The 16,724-nt window shown below is 36.9% G+C and overlaps 1 protein-coding gene across 2 annotated transcripts in view; it reads left to right on the top strand.

Moving 5' to 3' along the window:
* The window catches only part of ABCD3 (ATP binding cassette subfamily D member 3), a 79,106-nt gene that overhangs the window by 12,336 nt on the left and 50,046 nt on the right, over positions 1-16,724 (top strand). For both annotated transcript variants that reach the window (XM_040232269.1, XM_040232271.1), the window contains exon 2: positions 14,756-14,792. In XM_040232269.1, the coding sequence (XP_040088203.1) occupies positions 14,756-14,792 (37 nt within the window). The remainder of the gene's footprint in view (positions 1-14,755; positions 14,793-16,724) is intronic.

The raw sequence follows: 16,724 nt of genomic DNA, 5'->3' as shown, positions 1-16,724 counted from the left end.
TGGATAGAGAGATTAATTATAAACTCAGAAAGGGAATCTTAGATTCAAAAGAACAGCCAAGAATCATTGGGGGTGGGGTGGGGAGGGGAAAGAATTATTCAGGGGCTAAAAAGAAGTCTTATGTTGAATTCAAAGTGAAGTTAATTGTTACATTAACAGTTTTGTCTTACTACTTTAGTATTGAAGTATTATAATCATTGGAGGAGGTGGTGGTAACCCATTCCAGTATTTTGCCAGGAAAATCCCATGGACAGAGAAGCCTAGTGAGCTACAGTCCCTGGGGCTGCAAAAGAGTGGGACACAACTGAGCAACTGGGCACTGAACACATTGCAGTCATGGTGAAATACTGTTTAAGATCTTGAAAGCTTTTTTATTGTACGTTATACAACAAAATGTTGGAGAAGGCAATGGCAACCCACTCCAGTACACTTGCCTGGAAAATCCCATGGACGGAGGAGCCTGGTGGGCTGCAGTCCACGGGGTTGCTAAGAGTCGGACACGACTGAGCGACTTCACTTTCACTTTTCACTTTGATGCACTGGAGAAGGAAATGGCAACCCACTCCAGTGTTCTTGCCTGGAGAATCCCAGGCACAAGGGGAGCCTAGTGGGCTGCCGTCTCTGGGGTCACACAGAGTCGGACACGACGGAAGTGACTTAGCAGCAGCAGCAGCGGCATACAACAAAATGTAGAAAAGTGTGTGAAATACATATATGAATTAATGTCTTTTTTTTTTTGTAATAGCACCCAAGTCAAGAAATATCTTTGCCATCCACCCAGAAGCCTTCCACTTGGCCCTACCTAATCACAGCCCCTTCGCTCTATAGTCCTGACTTCTCTGGTAATAGCATCTTTGTATTTCTTTATAATTTTTATCATCCAAAACTACACTCCTGAGCACTGTAATTTAATTGTGTTTGTGGGGTTTTTTTTTGGTTCAAATGTCTCTTAATCTCTGTGTCCCCATGCCCTTTCTCTTTCCCTTTTCTTTATTATAGTTTATTTGTTGAAGCAACCAGGTGTTTTCACCTGTACAGGCTTGCTAATCTGGATCATGCCAGTTATGTCATTTTTCCTCATTCTCTGTATTTCCTCTAAATTGGTAGTTGAATCGAAGGGCTTGATCAAGTTTAGATTTTGGTTTTTGGACACGAATGCTTCCTAGGTGTTGATGTGGTATACTCTGTTGCAAGGTATATAATGTCTGGTTCTTTCTCTTTTTGTAATTTGAGCAGCCATTGATATTTGATGCCTAGAACAATGAGCTTATTAGGGCTTACAAAATGGTGATATTTGAATTCTGTTATGACTTCATTTGTAAGGTGGAGGAATGCTTCCATAAAAAGAAACTTCTTCATCTGTTTGGTTATCCAGTGACACAGTTCAGTTAGGAAAGGCAGGATAGATATTTTCTTCTTTATTAGTTTTTAAAATAATACAGTTTGTATGGCAGAAACCAACACAACATGGTAAAGCAATTTTCCTCCAATTAAAAAAAATAATGTATTGGTTTCTTATTATTCTCCAAAGGTGATCAGTGAGTTTTTCCTAAGTGTCATTATGAACTTATTGATTTACTCCTTGAAAAGAAGAATTTAATACTCTCTTTTAGATACTTTGGAGGAACCTTTATGAATGCAGTGAATCTTATACATATATGAAGTGTGCCTCAGTTATCAACTCTTGCTTTGGTATCATTTCTATTTAAATTTTAGAATCAGCATGTTGGGATATTGATGAGACTTTTGTCTCATTTATAGATTAATTTGTAATACTGGTTATATTCCCCTTGCCTTTTTTTGCTCAATCTTGCTATGATTATAAAATATGTCAGTTTTTTAAAAAAAATTGACTCTTAGTTTTGCTTTTCCTTTTTTGTCTTTTGTTTCATTATTTGCTTTCATCTAAATCCTTTTATTTATATTTTCTTCAGTTAATTTTGTTTTTTGTTCTGAAATGTTCAGAGAGATCATGAATTTTCAGACTTCTTTTCTCATGTATGCCTTTTAGGTTATTAAGTTCTCTCAGCACTGTTTTGTTACATCCCCCAGGTTTTTTGATATGTAAACTCTTATTTTGTAAACATGTAATTTGATGTATATGTCATTCATTTCAAATATTTAGAAAAATTTCTTAGACCCATGGCTTTTCACAAGAAAAAGTGAATCTCTTTATGTCAATTGTAACACACCATGCCAACAGTTACTTCTGAGTGGCTGCGTAGTTCTTTGCTAGGTTTGTCTAGCTTCCCGTATGAGCTATATTCAGTAGAGGACTGGCTGTGCTTTGTGTCATATCTGGTAGTTGGTGCTGGCTGGTGGCTGGGATGGCCCGGTTTTCATTTTAGTGACTTTGTATCTTTCAGTAGGCTCTACAGTTGCTCAAATGGTCATCTCAGCTCAGCATTCCAAGAAGTCAAGGTGAGAGCAGAAAGGCTTCTACACATTCTGTTGACTGGAGCAAGTCACAAGCCTGGCCCAGATTCAAGGATGGGAGAAGATTCCTCCATTTTAGGAATTTGTCTCAGTATTTAATCTACCACAATTTCCCAACATTTAGGGATTTTTCTTGTATTTTTCTTTTGGCTGTTAATTACCAGCAAAATTGCTTTGTGGTTATAGAGTATTGATTTGTTTTTTCATCATTTTGTTTTTACCTCTTTTAGTTGCTTGGAAGTTATTCTCTATTTAAATTTAAAAAAAGTTTTTACTGATTACCCTAGAAATTTTACATCTGCTTACCTTTTCAAGTCTAAACATTAATCAATAAATACTTCATCATCCTCCCAGGCAGTAAAAGGATTTCAGAGCAGTGACCCCATTAACTTTATCCCTGATTTAGATGCCATTTGTTGTTGTTGTTTTTTTTTAAGTACTATAAGACATTATGCTGTTGTTTTATATAATATTCACTTAGAGGTAATTATATATTTGCCATATTTGCTTTCCATTCCACCTTGCAATCTGTGCCTTCCAGCTGTAATCAACCCTCCTCTTCCCCATAATATGTCCTTTAGAAATTTCTTTAGTACAAGTCTGCTCCTGATGAACCCTCTCCATGTTGTCAGGTAATGTCTTTATTTGCCTTCGTTCTTGTAAGTGTCTTTTTTCCATAAATGTTTAAGTGTAGATTGGCAGTAATTTTCTTTCTGTACATTGAAGATTTGATTCTATCATCTTCTGGTTTCCTTTATTAATGTTGAGAAGTCACCTGTCAGTTTGTAACTGTTGCTCCTTTGAAGGTAATTATTCTTTGTTTCTCCTGTAGCAGTTTTTAAGAATTTATATTTGTCTTTGGTTTTCTGAAGCTCACTATAATTTGGTTAAGTGTGGATTTATTTTTTATCTATCTTGCTTAGGATTCACAGGCCTTTTAACTTTTGTGGATTGATGTCTTTCTTCCATTTTGGAATATGCCCAGCCTTTATCTGAGATCTATTGAACCAATTGATTAGATATTTAATTTTAATTGTTGTATTTTTTATTTTTAAGAATTCCATTTGGTTTTAAGTCTGTGTAGCTTTTTATTATTTCCTTGTCTTGGTCGATATCTTTATTTTATTTTATTTCCTTAAATATAATCTGCGTTGTCTTATAGGATATGTTTGGAAATTCAAGTATCTGAAATCTTTTTAGGTCTGCTTCTGTTTTCTCTGATTTCTGCTAGTTCTTGGTTATGGAGTTTAGTTTCCTGTGTGCTTGGTTATTTTTGATTATGATCTGGACATGTTATTTAAAATTATTTGTAGGAATAATTTTGAGGCTTATAGTAAACCTACTTTCATTTTAAGAGGATTGTTTGCTTCTTAAAGTGCCTAGTAGGAGCAGTTTTAGTTAGGGAACAACTTAAACCAAATTTCTTAAGAGAACATACTAAAATTTTTAATACAGTACAAACTAAAATTTTTAATAAGCAGATGCAAAGCTCACATTTCAGGTTTCATAGTTTTGTTTCGCAGAGGAGTTATATCATTATATATTCACATTATTGTCATGTTGTTGTTTACTGGCTAAGTGGAGTCCATTGTCAGATTAATTCCTTTAAAATTAACATCTCTACTTTTGAACTTCAAATCTCAACTTAAAAATAATTATATTCTGGACAATTCCATATCTTATCAAAACCTGAAAATTAGCACATTCACATTATTATTTCCCTGAATGGTTCTGTGATTATCCTTTATTAGGTAAATAGAATCACTGTTCTCAGGTCACTCAAGGTGTAAACTATTTGTGAGGCAAGAGTTAAAATGATTTTTACCTTTCAGGGCTTTAAGTTTGGAGCTAATACCTCCAGTATCTTTACATGGTTCTTTAAATCTTTGTTCTTCTTTCATTTCCATATTTAGTTAGGCCTTTATGGCACCCCACTCGAGTACTCTTGCCTGGAAAATCCATGGACAGAGGAGCCTGGTGGGCTGCAGTCCGCGGGGTCACTAAGAGTCAGACACCACTGAGCGACTTCACTTTCACTTTTCACTTTTCATGCATTAGAGAAGGAAATGGCAACCCACTCCAGTGTTCTTGCCTGGAGAATCCCAGGGACAGGGGAGCCTGGTGGGCTGCCGTCTATGGGGTCGCACAGAGTCGGACACAACTGAAGCAACTTAGCAGCAGCAGCAGCAGCAGTAGCTATTATCTGTTCCCTCATCCTGTTATTTCTAGCAAATTTATTTTTGCGTCTTTCTTTCCATTTTCTTAGCCACCACCTTTCTTCAGCTCGTCAGTATTTCTGGTCCCTGATTGACCTTGGTTGTGTGTGTGCATGTGTGCTTCCCCCACCCCCCCACCTTCCCCCACCTTAAGTACGCTCAGTGTTTGATATGGCTATGGAAGTGAAGTGGGAGAGAATAGAAATGACAAGGAAAATCCTTCTTAGAAAGCAGGTGGGAAAATTGTTAGTACATGAGAAATTTTGATAGCCTGATTGAAGTCGGGGCAATAGAGGAAGAGGAGAGCATGGAGAGAGATTGGATAAAAAGAGTATGCGAAAGGGAGATTATCTAAGAAAAATTCTCAAGTTTGTGGCTGGGGTTGAGTAGAAAAAGGTACATTCACTGAGTTAGGATCCATTTCAGTATGAGAAAATGGAAGAGTAGATTTGGGGTGGAACAGTAAGTTCAGACATAGAAGTACATGGAAAGTTTAAAGTAGTTTCAGTAGATGCAAGTACAATTGCCTTATTTTAAAAAATGGATATTTCAAGTCAGGAGCTCAGGAAAGATGAAGGAACTAGAGGTTTGGGGAGTCTTTGGAGTACAGGTGATAGCTGATATCATGGTTTTGACTGAGGTGTTCTAGAGCGGTATCTCTAGGCTCTAATGGACCTAATGATTCTGATAATTTTTTAACTTTGTGTTTTCATTTTAGTGATGTTATAAATAAAAGAATATATACACCTTCTGGGTCATCTGAATCACTACTATTGCAGATTTTTGTGTCTCTGTTTGTGTTTGAATGGCTGTTTGTCTCCAAAGAGACCACATGTAAACAGTAAACAGACCTGCTACATTAGAACCTTTATTAGGTTGACATGTCGTAATGTAAAACTAAGAAAATCATTTTCACCTTTTACATTCATGTTGTTCAGTCGCTAAGTTGTGTCTGACACTTTGCCAACCCATACCCTGTAGCACATTAGACTCCCGTGTCCTCCACTCTCCCCTGGACTTTGCTCAAATTCATGTCCGTTGAGTGAGTGATTCTATCTAACCATCTCATCCTCTGTTGGCTCCTTCTCCTCCTGCCCTCAGGAGGTTCAGCATTAGGGTTTTTCCAATGAATTGGCTCTTTGCATCAGGTGGCCCAAGTATTGGAGCTTCAGTGTCAGCCCTTCCATTGAGTATTCAGGGTTGATTTCCTTTAGGATTGACTGGTTTGATCTCCTTGCAGTCCAAGGGACTCTCACAAATCTTCTCTAGCACCACATTTCGAAACTATCAAGTCTTTATATTTGTACTGAATTTTTTTTTGCTGTTAAACGTTTCTTTTGTAGTGATAATTACAGGTGTAACTTGTCTTAATAGAATTTCTAAGTAACTGAACTCTTATAATGAAGCTTTGGATTTAAATAATGGAAAAGACATAGAGCAACTGAGCAGTGTATTACTGTAATTGTCACAAACTGATAAAAGAACACAGGGCTTTCATGTAGCTGATGTGTTGAGGGCAAGTGAAGGCTTCATAAGATGCTATGATGCACACTGAGTAAGATGTTTTATGAAAGCTTGGAGGGAGAGGACTGATGGGAGCCGACTGATCATGTGACCTGTGGTGGGTGTGTGTATGTATATGCTGTGTGGGTGGATGTATGTATATACGTGTGTACGTATGTTTTGTTTATGCAGAATTCTCTTTTTGTGAGCAGTTATATTACAAGAATCCCTGTTTATCTCTATAAATACCAATTTGTAATATTTATTTGCAATAAGGCTTATAATATTGTCTCTTGAGTATTTTGATTTTTAGAATTTTGTTTGGGGATATACTAATAAATTGATTATCTCATCAGCATTAATAAAGCAGTGATTTAAAACCAGTTCATTGTTTACAAAGGAAAAATAATGAATATTATTAAAAACTCTCAGCTATTAACTGGCATATGTAACACATAAATAATTGCTTCTACTTTTTTATCCCAGCACTGGTGATTAGTTGTAGCAGTGCTATCTCACCTATCACTTTAAATAAACATTGATTCCATTTTTATTGTGGCTTTAAAGTTTTTGCTTGTTTTTAAGTGATACATTTTATTTTGTGAATGTAGAGGAGCTGTAAAGGAAAAGAATATATTCAGCTGACTCTTGAACAACATGGTTTTGAACTGCGAGAGTTTGCATATCTGTGGATTTTTTTCACTAAGTACTCACTTCAGTACTACACAATCCTTGGTTGAATCCAAGGATCTGGAACCTCAGATATGAAGGGCCTACTGTAGAGTTATAAATGAATTTTCAACTTCATGGAGGATCAGTGCCCCTAAACCTCATGTCAAGGGTCAGTTGTACTTAATTTTATGCTTATACATATTTAAGGAAGAAGCAATTTAAGGCAATGCTGGAGTCTGTAAGAATTTCTTTTCCTTCAGGAGAGGTTAATCCATTACCCCAAATCTAGAAAACACTGGTCTAGGAAAAAAACTAAGTGAGAAATTCTGTCAGAATTATTGTTCTGGATAACTAAACTCTGATTAAAGTTTTCAGAATTGTGTTCTTTTTTTGCTTAGTCTAGAAATTGTCTGAAAGCTTCTCTTCAATTTTTGTCAGTTTCTTTTTCGTAGTCTCATAGTTTGTTTTGGGGAAGTTTCTGCTTATTAATTTTACATATTTTGTTGACTTTATTAAAGAACAATTAACTCCTTCTCCTCCCTCACCTTTCCAATAAAGAACAAACAAAATTTACTTTTATATTGTATTCTTAGGAAAATGTCTCTCCTAAATTTTGATCTTTTTCCTTTGTTGCTGCTGCTGAGTCGCTTCAGTCATGTCCGACTCTGTGCGACCACATAGACGGCAGCCCACCGGGCTCCCCCGTCCCTGGGATTCTCCAGGCAAGAACACTGGAGTGGGCTGCCATTTCCTTCTCCAGTGCATCAAAGTGAAAAGTGAAAGTGAAGTCGCTCAGTCGTGTCCGATTCAGTGACCCTGTGGACTGCAGCCTACCAGGCTCCTGTCCATGGGATTTTCCAGGCAAGAGTACTCGAGTGGGTCATCTTTTCTTTTAGAGTTTTATTAAAGCTTTATTGATGCATAATAAACTGCTTATATTTAAAGCACAACTTAGTAAGTTTTCACATGTAAGCATCAGTGAAACCATTACTCCAATCAAGATAACAAACATCTCCATCACTCCAAAGGCCCCTTTTCCCCCTCTGTGGTCAGTCTTCTCCCCTCCACCAGCCTAAAGGCACCATTGACCTACTGTATAAAACTGTAGATGAGATTTGGCTGCTCTGGAATTTCATATAAGTGGAGTCTAACTATGTATATATTTGTCCAGCTACTTTCAGTCAGCATCATGATTTCGAGATGTATTCATATTTCATGCATCAATTTTTTTTAATTGTTGAATACATTTTATGGAAATACTTTGATTTTTAAAATCCACTTATTGTTGAACATTTGGATGTTTCAAAGTTTTGGCTATTAAAAATATAGCTACTGTGAACATTTGTGTAAGGTCTGTGTATGGAAATACACTTTTATTTTCCTTGAGCAAATACTTAGTAGTGGAATGGCTGGGTTATATGGTAGGTGTATGTTTAACTTTTTAAGAAACTTTTCCCAGTGAGTGTTCCTTTTCATACTCCCATCAGCAGTATAAAAAAAATTCCAGTTGCTCCACATATTGATAACCCTTGATATGATCGGTCTTTTTAATCTTAGTCATTCTAGTGGATGTATGTAGTGGTTTCTCATTGTGGTTTTAATTTGAATTTCCCTTAGAACCAATGATATGGAGCATGTTTCCTGTTTATTTTTCATCTGTACATTTTCTTTGGCAACATATCTGTTTAAATCTTTAAATGAATTGCCTTCTTACTTGATTGTGAGAGTCTGTCATTTATTCTGAATACAGTTTTTTTCTTGGGTGTGTATTTTGCATGTATTTTCTCCCACTTGGTGGCTTCCATTTTACTTTTCTTAGCAGTATCTTTTGAGAAACAAACATTTAGGATTTTGATGAATTCTAATTTATTGATTTTTTTTTCGTGTGCAGTTTATTCTATTTAACGAATCTTTATCTTTATTTAACTCTCTGGAGAAGGAAACGGCAACACCATCCAGTACTCTTGCCTGGAAAATCCCATGGATGGAGGAGCCTGGCAGGCTACAGTCCTTAAGGTCACGAAGAGTAGGACACAACGGAGCGACTTCACTTTACTTATTTAGCTCAAGATTACTGAGATCTTCTGTTCTCTTCTAGAAACTTAATAGTTTTAGCTCTTACATTTAGGTCTCTGTTTCACTTCAGGTTAATTTTTGTATTTGGTATGCAATAATGTTTGAGATTCCTTTTTCTTTCCCCTGCATATGTCTGTCCAGTTGATCTAGTGCACGCGTGCGTGCTAAGTCACTTGAGTTGTATTCGACTCTTCGAAACCCCATGAACTGCAGCTCGCCAGGCTCCTCTGTCCATGGGATCCTCTAGGCAAGAATGCTGGATTGGGTTGCCATTCTCTTCTCCAGGGCATCTTCCCAACCCAGGGATCAAACCTGAGTCTCGAATGTCTCCTGCATTGGCAGGAGGCTTCTTTACCACTAGGGCCACCTGGGAAGCCCAGTTGATCCGAAACCATTGGTTAAAAGATTATTCTTTCCTTAATGAGTTGCCTTTGCACCATATATGTATAGGTCTACTTTGGACTTTTTTATTTCTTTGACTTCTATTTATATTTGATATCAAACTCTCTTAATTAGTATAGCTTTATGATAATCCTTGAAGTCAGGTGCAGTTCCTCTAACTTTGTTCTTTGTCAGAATTTATTGGTTGTTCTAAGTCCTCTGCGTTTACAAATGGAGTTTAGATTCAATTTGTTACTCTTTACAGAAAAGTCTGGTAGGATTTTGATTGGGATTTCATTGAATTTCTGAATCAATTAGGGAAGAATTGGCATTTTAATAATATTGACTCTTCTTGTCCTTGAGCATGGTAGATCTCTCTAGTCTTCTTTGCAGGGTGTTGTATTTTTCAGCATGCAAGTCTTGTGCATCTTTTTTTGTTTTCTTTTTAATACTAAATATTTAATATTTTGATGCTTTTGAAAATGGTATGTTTAAAATTTCAATTTCCAGTTGTTCTACACTCATATGTAGAATGCAATTGATGTTTATGTATAGATGTTATATCCTAGAAACTAGTTGAACTTCCTTAGCTTTTTTGTAGATTCTTTAGGGTTTTCTATATAGATATTAATAGAGTCTGCAGTAAAGATAGTTTTACTTATCCATTTTCATTCTATGTGCCTTTTGTTTCTTCTCCTTGCCTTATTCTAGTGTGTACTTCAGTAATGATATTGAATAAAAGTGCTGAGAGTTGGCATCTTTGGTGTATTCCAGATCTTACAGAGAGATTAAGTCTTTTGTTATTTGGTACGGTGATAGTTGTAGTTGTTTGTTGATGTCCTTTGTTATATTGAGGAAGTTTCTTTTATTTCTAGTCTGAGAGTTTTTTAGGATGAGCAGGTATTGGGTATTGTCATAAGGCCTTTTCTGTATCTGTGATGCAGAACATATGATCATATGTTTATTCTTTTCTAAGCTGTTAATAAGATGAATTGCATTGATTTTTCAAATGTTAACATGATCTTGGAAAGTTATGATCAACCTAGACAGCATATTGAAAAGCAGAGACATTACTTTGTCAACAAAGGTCCGTCTAGTCAAGGCTATGCTTTTTCCAGTGGTCAAGTATGGATGTGAGAGTTGGACTCTAAAGAAAGCTGAGTGCCAAAGAGTTGATGCTTTTGCACTGTGGTGTTGGAGAAGACTCTTGAGAGTCCCTTGGACTGGAAGGAGATCCAATCAGTCCATCAGGAAATCAGTCCTGAATATTCATTGGAAGGACTGATGTTGAGGCTGAAACTCCAATACTTTGGCCACTTGATGTGAAGAGCTAGCTCATTGGAAAAGACCCTGATGCTGGGAAAGATTGAGGGCAGGGGGAGAAGGGGACGACAGAGGATGAGATGGTTAGATGGCATCACTGAGTCAATGGACATGGGTTTGGGTGAACTCTGGGAGTTGGTGATGGACTGGGAGGCCTGGCATGCTGCAGTTATGGGGTCGCAAAGAGTCGGACACGACTGAGCGACTGAACTGAACTGAACCTGATCTTGCATTTCTTGGATAAAACCCTCATAAACTTTTTTTATAAATAGTTGGTTACTATTGTCTTTCTTTTTTGTAATGTCTTTGGCAGAGAAGAAGGAGAAATATGCAAAAGTACTTCTTGCCGTGTACTAAGTACAGAGATTGTCTTCAGAGAAAGCACTGTTCAGTTATTTGAGTTGTGAACTGAACTAGCTACTTTGTGTGTGTGTGTAACATCATTTTTACTTGGAAGAAAGACTGAATAACTGTGTTTATTCAGCCTTGAATATTGCAGACATTTTCTTGTATTGCCTTCAAGGAAAAACAACTGGCAGTATTTGTTGCTAATGTTATAATTTAAGCTTTCAAGTGAAAAATCAGAATTTGAAAAAGTTGTTTGCTACCATGAGCTTGATAGCTTCTCAGTGTTTGAGGCCTTTCTGGTAAGATTGGCGGCAATATTAACAAGTGTAATTTTGAAAAATATTGTATAATAAAATGTATTGCGTTTGGAAGGCCTGCAGTTGAACTCAGTGAAGCATTATTGTCCAAATGACTAATACATGATCTTAGAAAATCTAGAATGGGTAAAAATAGCCATTGAAAGTGGAATATAATGTAGATTAGTGAATTTTATTGTATCAAAGTAGAAGTTTATTGATACAATTTTCAGACTGCATTGCCACATTATAGTATCACAGAAGAATGTCCACACTTACTAGGATACTCCTGTTTTACAGCTACCTAGTATTCTTGCCTGGGAAATCCCATGGACAGAGGAACCCGGTGGGCTACAGTCCATGGAGTCGCAAGGAGTCAGACACGACTTTATCAACTAAAGAGCAACAACAGATCTGTATTGCCGTAGATAGAATGCATACAGACTCAGATATGAGAATCCACTTGTCCTCTGTTAAGCCAGACGTTAAGGAGATTTGTCAAAATATGAAACAATGGCACTTTTCTTACTAAATTGTTTTTTTTTTTAAGGAAAATACAGCTTTTTTTAAATAAAAATTTTACTTAATGTGTAATGTGTTTATTATCTTTAAATGAGTAAATAAGTATTTTAAAAAAATTTCTGAGGTTGAAATTCTGTGTGATAAGTATTCATGTAACACAAATAAATAAAAGTTCTTGAGGACCCTGAGACTGGAAGGTTTGAGAAGTGCTGATCTAGAACAGTCCTTAGCATGCAGTAAGCAATTAGTAGATGTCTGAATGATTCTTGACCATGTTACTTTATAATTTACCTGTCTTTTCAGTAACACATGCATTTGATAATGTATCTATTCTGTGTGCCTCTGTTTCTTACTCTAGCAATCAAATTGTTTTTATACCTCTTATCCTGGTACTGTGATCCTCTTTTCCTTCCTTCTGCCCAGGCTGAGCTATTGGGAAGGCAATGAAAAGGATTGATGCAGGACTGCCATCCCGTGTGCTGATTTATTGAGCAAGAAGAAAATAGATGAGCAGCTCCTGTCTGAACATAACATCGATTTTGATACAATAGACTGGTTTAAGGTCATCATTCACATAGTCACAAAATTAGATATAAAAATAATTTCAGTTGGTTATATCCTGAGATGTAACAAAACACCTGATATTTAGTGACTGTCCAAATCAGATTACAGATACCTCACCTGGTGGCTCAGCTGGTAAAGAGTCCACCCGCAATGCAGGAGACCTGAGTTTGATCCCTGGGTTCGGAAGATCCCCTGAAGAAGGGAATGGCCACCCACTCCAGTATTCTGCCCTGGAGAATTCCATGGACTGTATTATCCATGGGGTCGCCAAGACTCGGACGTGACTGACTGACTTGCACTTTCACCATTTTGTGTTCATACTGGTAATATATTTTGAACATGTTGAATGCTTTTATTTTAATGAATTTAATGCAGCTGCTAGGTTGATTTTTTTTGGTAGTCAAAAGAAACATAGAAGAGTAGAAGACATGTCTGTTGTAGAGGTTTTCTAGTTTCATAGGATAAAAATCAAAAAAAGGAAAATACTGAATTTTTGTTAAACTTGAATCTGCCTACTAGTAGATCTTGTTTTCAGAAGTACATTAACTTCTCTCCACCCTTTAGACATATGAAGTAAAAAAAAAAAAAAAAAAAAAAACTTTGTGACATATGAAGTTAAAAAAAATGTAATCCAATAAACAGGATTCTAATATACTGCTCTCATATATCCTAAGCAATTTATATGTATTTATATAGCTGGTAAGGACTTCCCTGGTAGCTCAGTCTAAAGAATCTGCCTGCAATGCAGGAGACCCAGGTTCGATTCCTGCGTCAGGAAGATCCTCTGGAGAAGGAAATGGCAACCCACTCCAGTATTCTTGCCTGGAGAATCCCATGGACAGAGGGGCCTGGCAGGCTATAGTCCATGAGGTCGCAAGAGTTGGACATGACTTAGTGACTAAATCACATATAGCTGGTATCTTCGAAACTGAGGAAACTTTAAAGAATTCTTTAAAAAGAGGAATTTAGAAAGCCTTATAAAAGGGGCTCATAATTAACTGCACACTTGAACATGTATATATATATAAAAGGCATCTTCTGAAATGGTTTTGTAGTCTCATGAAAATTTAAAAACAAATGAGCAATCCTGCAGTATAGTTGAAATTAGAAACGGTAATATGCCTAAGCACTTTAAAAATGATAGCATTTACCACGTTGTAGTTGTGTGTCTTTCTTGCCTTACTCAGTGACATGGTGTCCTGTAATGAAAATGTTCAATCTACAAATCGCTGGGGCTCAACTAGGTATTGAACATAGAGGACTGGGTAATACATGACCCTTGTAGTAGAAAAGGAGATGTGCTATCCAGATTCCCCTTCAAAGAAGGGCTTATTGTCCAGCTATGAGCAGTGCGAATCACCAGGTAACCCCTTCTGCACATGTCTTATGGTCTGCCTCAGCTGCAGAGCTACCTTCTCCAAGGTCATGATCTCGCTGGAGCGGGATAGATTTGCTTATTGAGTTAGGAACAGGTTTAAAAAACCCTACCATTTCATCCTGTCTCAGAGCACTAGGATGAACAATTATTGCTTCAGGGCTTCCCACCTGGTTGGCTGAAATTTTGTTGGTGTGTATCACAGTTTTGAGTTCTGCCTAGCTTTCCTTCTTTGCCTTTCTTTCACGGACGCTGATCTCTAATAGACATTTTGTACTCTACTTTGGAGAGACCAACCTGCAGTAGCTTCTGATTTCATGGAACTAATTTACTGGGAGGAAACGTACATTAAACAAGAGATTTTAACTGTGATCAATATTATTTAGAAGCATAGGGTGAGGTGGTAGTTTATATAAACAGAAGCCAAGTTTGGTTATTATACTGTTTAGGGGAGGAAGCCTGGGTTAGTAGTCAGATCTGGGTTCAAGTGGTAGATAAACTACTTTGAGTTGCTTGAACCTTGGTCATGCTACTGACTCTTCTAAGCTGGTTTTTTCATTTGTAACATGGAAATGACGCATAGTCTCCCATCCTTTAGGCTACTGACTGGGATCGCTCACATGGCTGGGAAAGGATTCCCACCAGCAAGAGAGTGAGCCTAGTACATGAATGTTTTCAGCCCCTTGTTTATATCAGTTTGCTAATGTCATGGCCAAGCCTTGATTCAAGGATGGAAAGATAGATTCCATATCTTCATGGGAGAAATCATAGAATAAGTATATTTCTGTATGTGTGAAAAAATTACAATGTAATGCCTGACACATGATAGTGGTAGTTAACATTTATTGAGCATTTTCTGTGAATTATACTTAGTAAGAGGCAGTTGGACTATTGTATTTAATATATTCTGTCTCAGTATGACATGTAAAAGAAGAAACTCATTTGGAGAATTTGGTATATTCTTTTTATTTCTTAAAATAATTCTTTTATGATGGAAACAATTTGCAAATAAAGCTCTTGCTCTTTTTTCTTTTTCTCTGCAGTAAGAAAAATGGAAAACCACCATTACAGAACAATGAGGTAAATTTTATATCATTTACTCTTTGGGATTTCATGCATTTACTTCATTTGTTTCATTATATATTTTTGAACTAGGATAAAGTCAGGGAATTTTAGGATTAGAAGGGAACTTAAGTATCATCCCAAACCCACTACATATTATAGAGATTATTCCTAAGATAGAAAGCCTTGATAGGTGACTTCTAGTATTTACTTGAATCTGTTCATTTGGTGGAAAGTACTACCTAGGAGATAGCTGTAACTTTGGTGCAATTAATCTTCTTTCTCTAAGATTCTATTTTGTCTTCTGTAGAGACACAGAACAAGTTTACTCTGCTTTCTCTAATAGACTCTGATGTTGTTTGAAGATAGTTGTATTTTCTGAATCTTTTCTTCCCCCAATGCTAAGCAGTTATCATTCCTTCAAGTGTTTCTCAGGTAACATGGTTTCTGATTGTTCTTCAATTATGTATACACTCCTCTGGATCTGTATGAGTTAGTTGCTCCAGACACTATGTTTAGGATAAAATGTAGTTGTCCAGAAATGGTCTGACTAGCATGGAATGCACCTGCACTATTGCATCTCTTGATATGAATACCATATTGCTAAAATTCAGCCTAAAGTTGCTTTTACTTTTTTAGCCATTACTTCTGTTTACATTAAGTGGAGTTTGTGGTAAATTGTAAGCTTGAGGTATTTTTCTGATGAACAGCTCTTTTAACAGACATCTGTGTTCATCAGTTATTTCTTTTTTGGGGTGACAGTTTTATTGAGATGTAATTCATGTACCATAAAATCCATCCATTTAAGTATACAATTTAGTGGTTTTAGTATGTTTACAGAGCTTTACAGCCATCACCACTATCTAAAAAACTTTCAATTCCTCATGAAGAAATTCTGTACCCATTAGTAATCATTCCTCATTACCCTCTCCTCCTGTCCCTTGGTAACCACTGAGTCACTGGTCTCTGTTGATTTGCCTATTTTGGACATTTCCTATAAATAGAATCATGTGGTAATATTTGGCATTTTGTGACTGGCTTCTTTTATTTAACATGTTTTTAGGGTTCATATGTGTTGTTGGATCCATCAGTACTTCATTTTTTTTTTTTTATTGTTGAATTGTAATCCTCTGGAGAAGGAAATGGCAACCCATTCCAGTATTCTTCCCTGGAAAATCCCATGGACGGAGGAGCATGGCAGGCTACAGTCCATGGGGTCACAAAGAGTTGGACACAACTGAACAACTTCACTTCATTTCATTGTTTAGATATACCACATTTGCTTAACCATTAGTTGTGGGAAATTTAAGTGGTTTCCTCCTTTTTGATCATTATGAATTATGCTGCTATGAACTTTCATGCATTCATGTACAGGTTTTCATATGGGCATGTGGACATATGTTTTCATTTCTCTTGGGTATATACCTAGGAGTAAAATTTCTAGGTCATATGGGAACTCCAGTTGTTGCTTTTAGATAAACATTAAGTCAACCTGTAGGGTCTATGCTGCTGCTACTGCTGCTAAGTTGCTTCAGTCGTGTCCGACTCTGTGCAACCCCGTCCCTGAGATTCTCCAGGCAAGAACACTGGAGTGGGTTGCCATTTCCTTCTCTAACGCATGAAAGTGAAAAGTGAAAGTGAAGTCGCTCAGTCATGTCCGACTCTTAGCGACCCCATGGACTGCAGCCTACCAGGCTCCTCCATCCGTGGGATTTTCCAGACAAGACTGCTGGAGTGGGTAGGGTTTATACTACTAGTCTATTCTATAATATATGTATTCTATTACTGTAACTTTTTTTTTCTTTTTGGCTACACTACACGGCCTTCAGGATCTCAGTTCCCTGACCAAGATATAAACCAGGGCCATGGCAGTGAAAGCCCAGAATCCTAACCACGAGGCCACCAGGGAACTCCTAGTGTAATTTTGAATATAATTCTAACACCTAATGT

Source organism: Oryx dammah, unplaced genomic scaffold (assembly GCF_014754425.2).
Source record: "Oryx dammah isolate SB20612 unplaced genomic scaffold, SCBI_Odam_1.1 HiC_scaffold_28, whole genome shotgun sequence".
Lineage (NCBI taxonomy): Eukaryota > Metazoa > Chordata > Mammalia > Artiodactyla > Bovidae > Oryx > Oryx dammah.
Note: the sequence above shows the minus strand (reverse complement) of the source record. Positions and strands in the feature narration are given on the sequence as shown.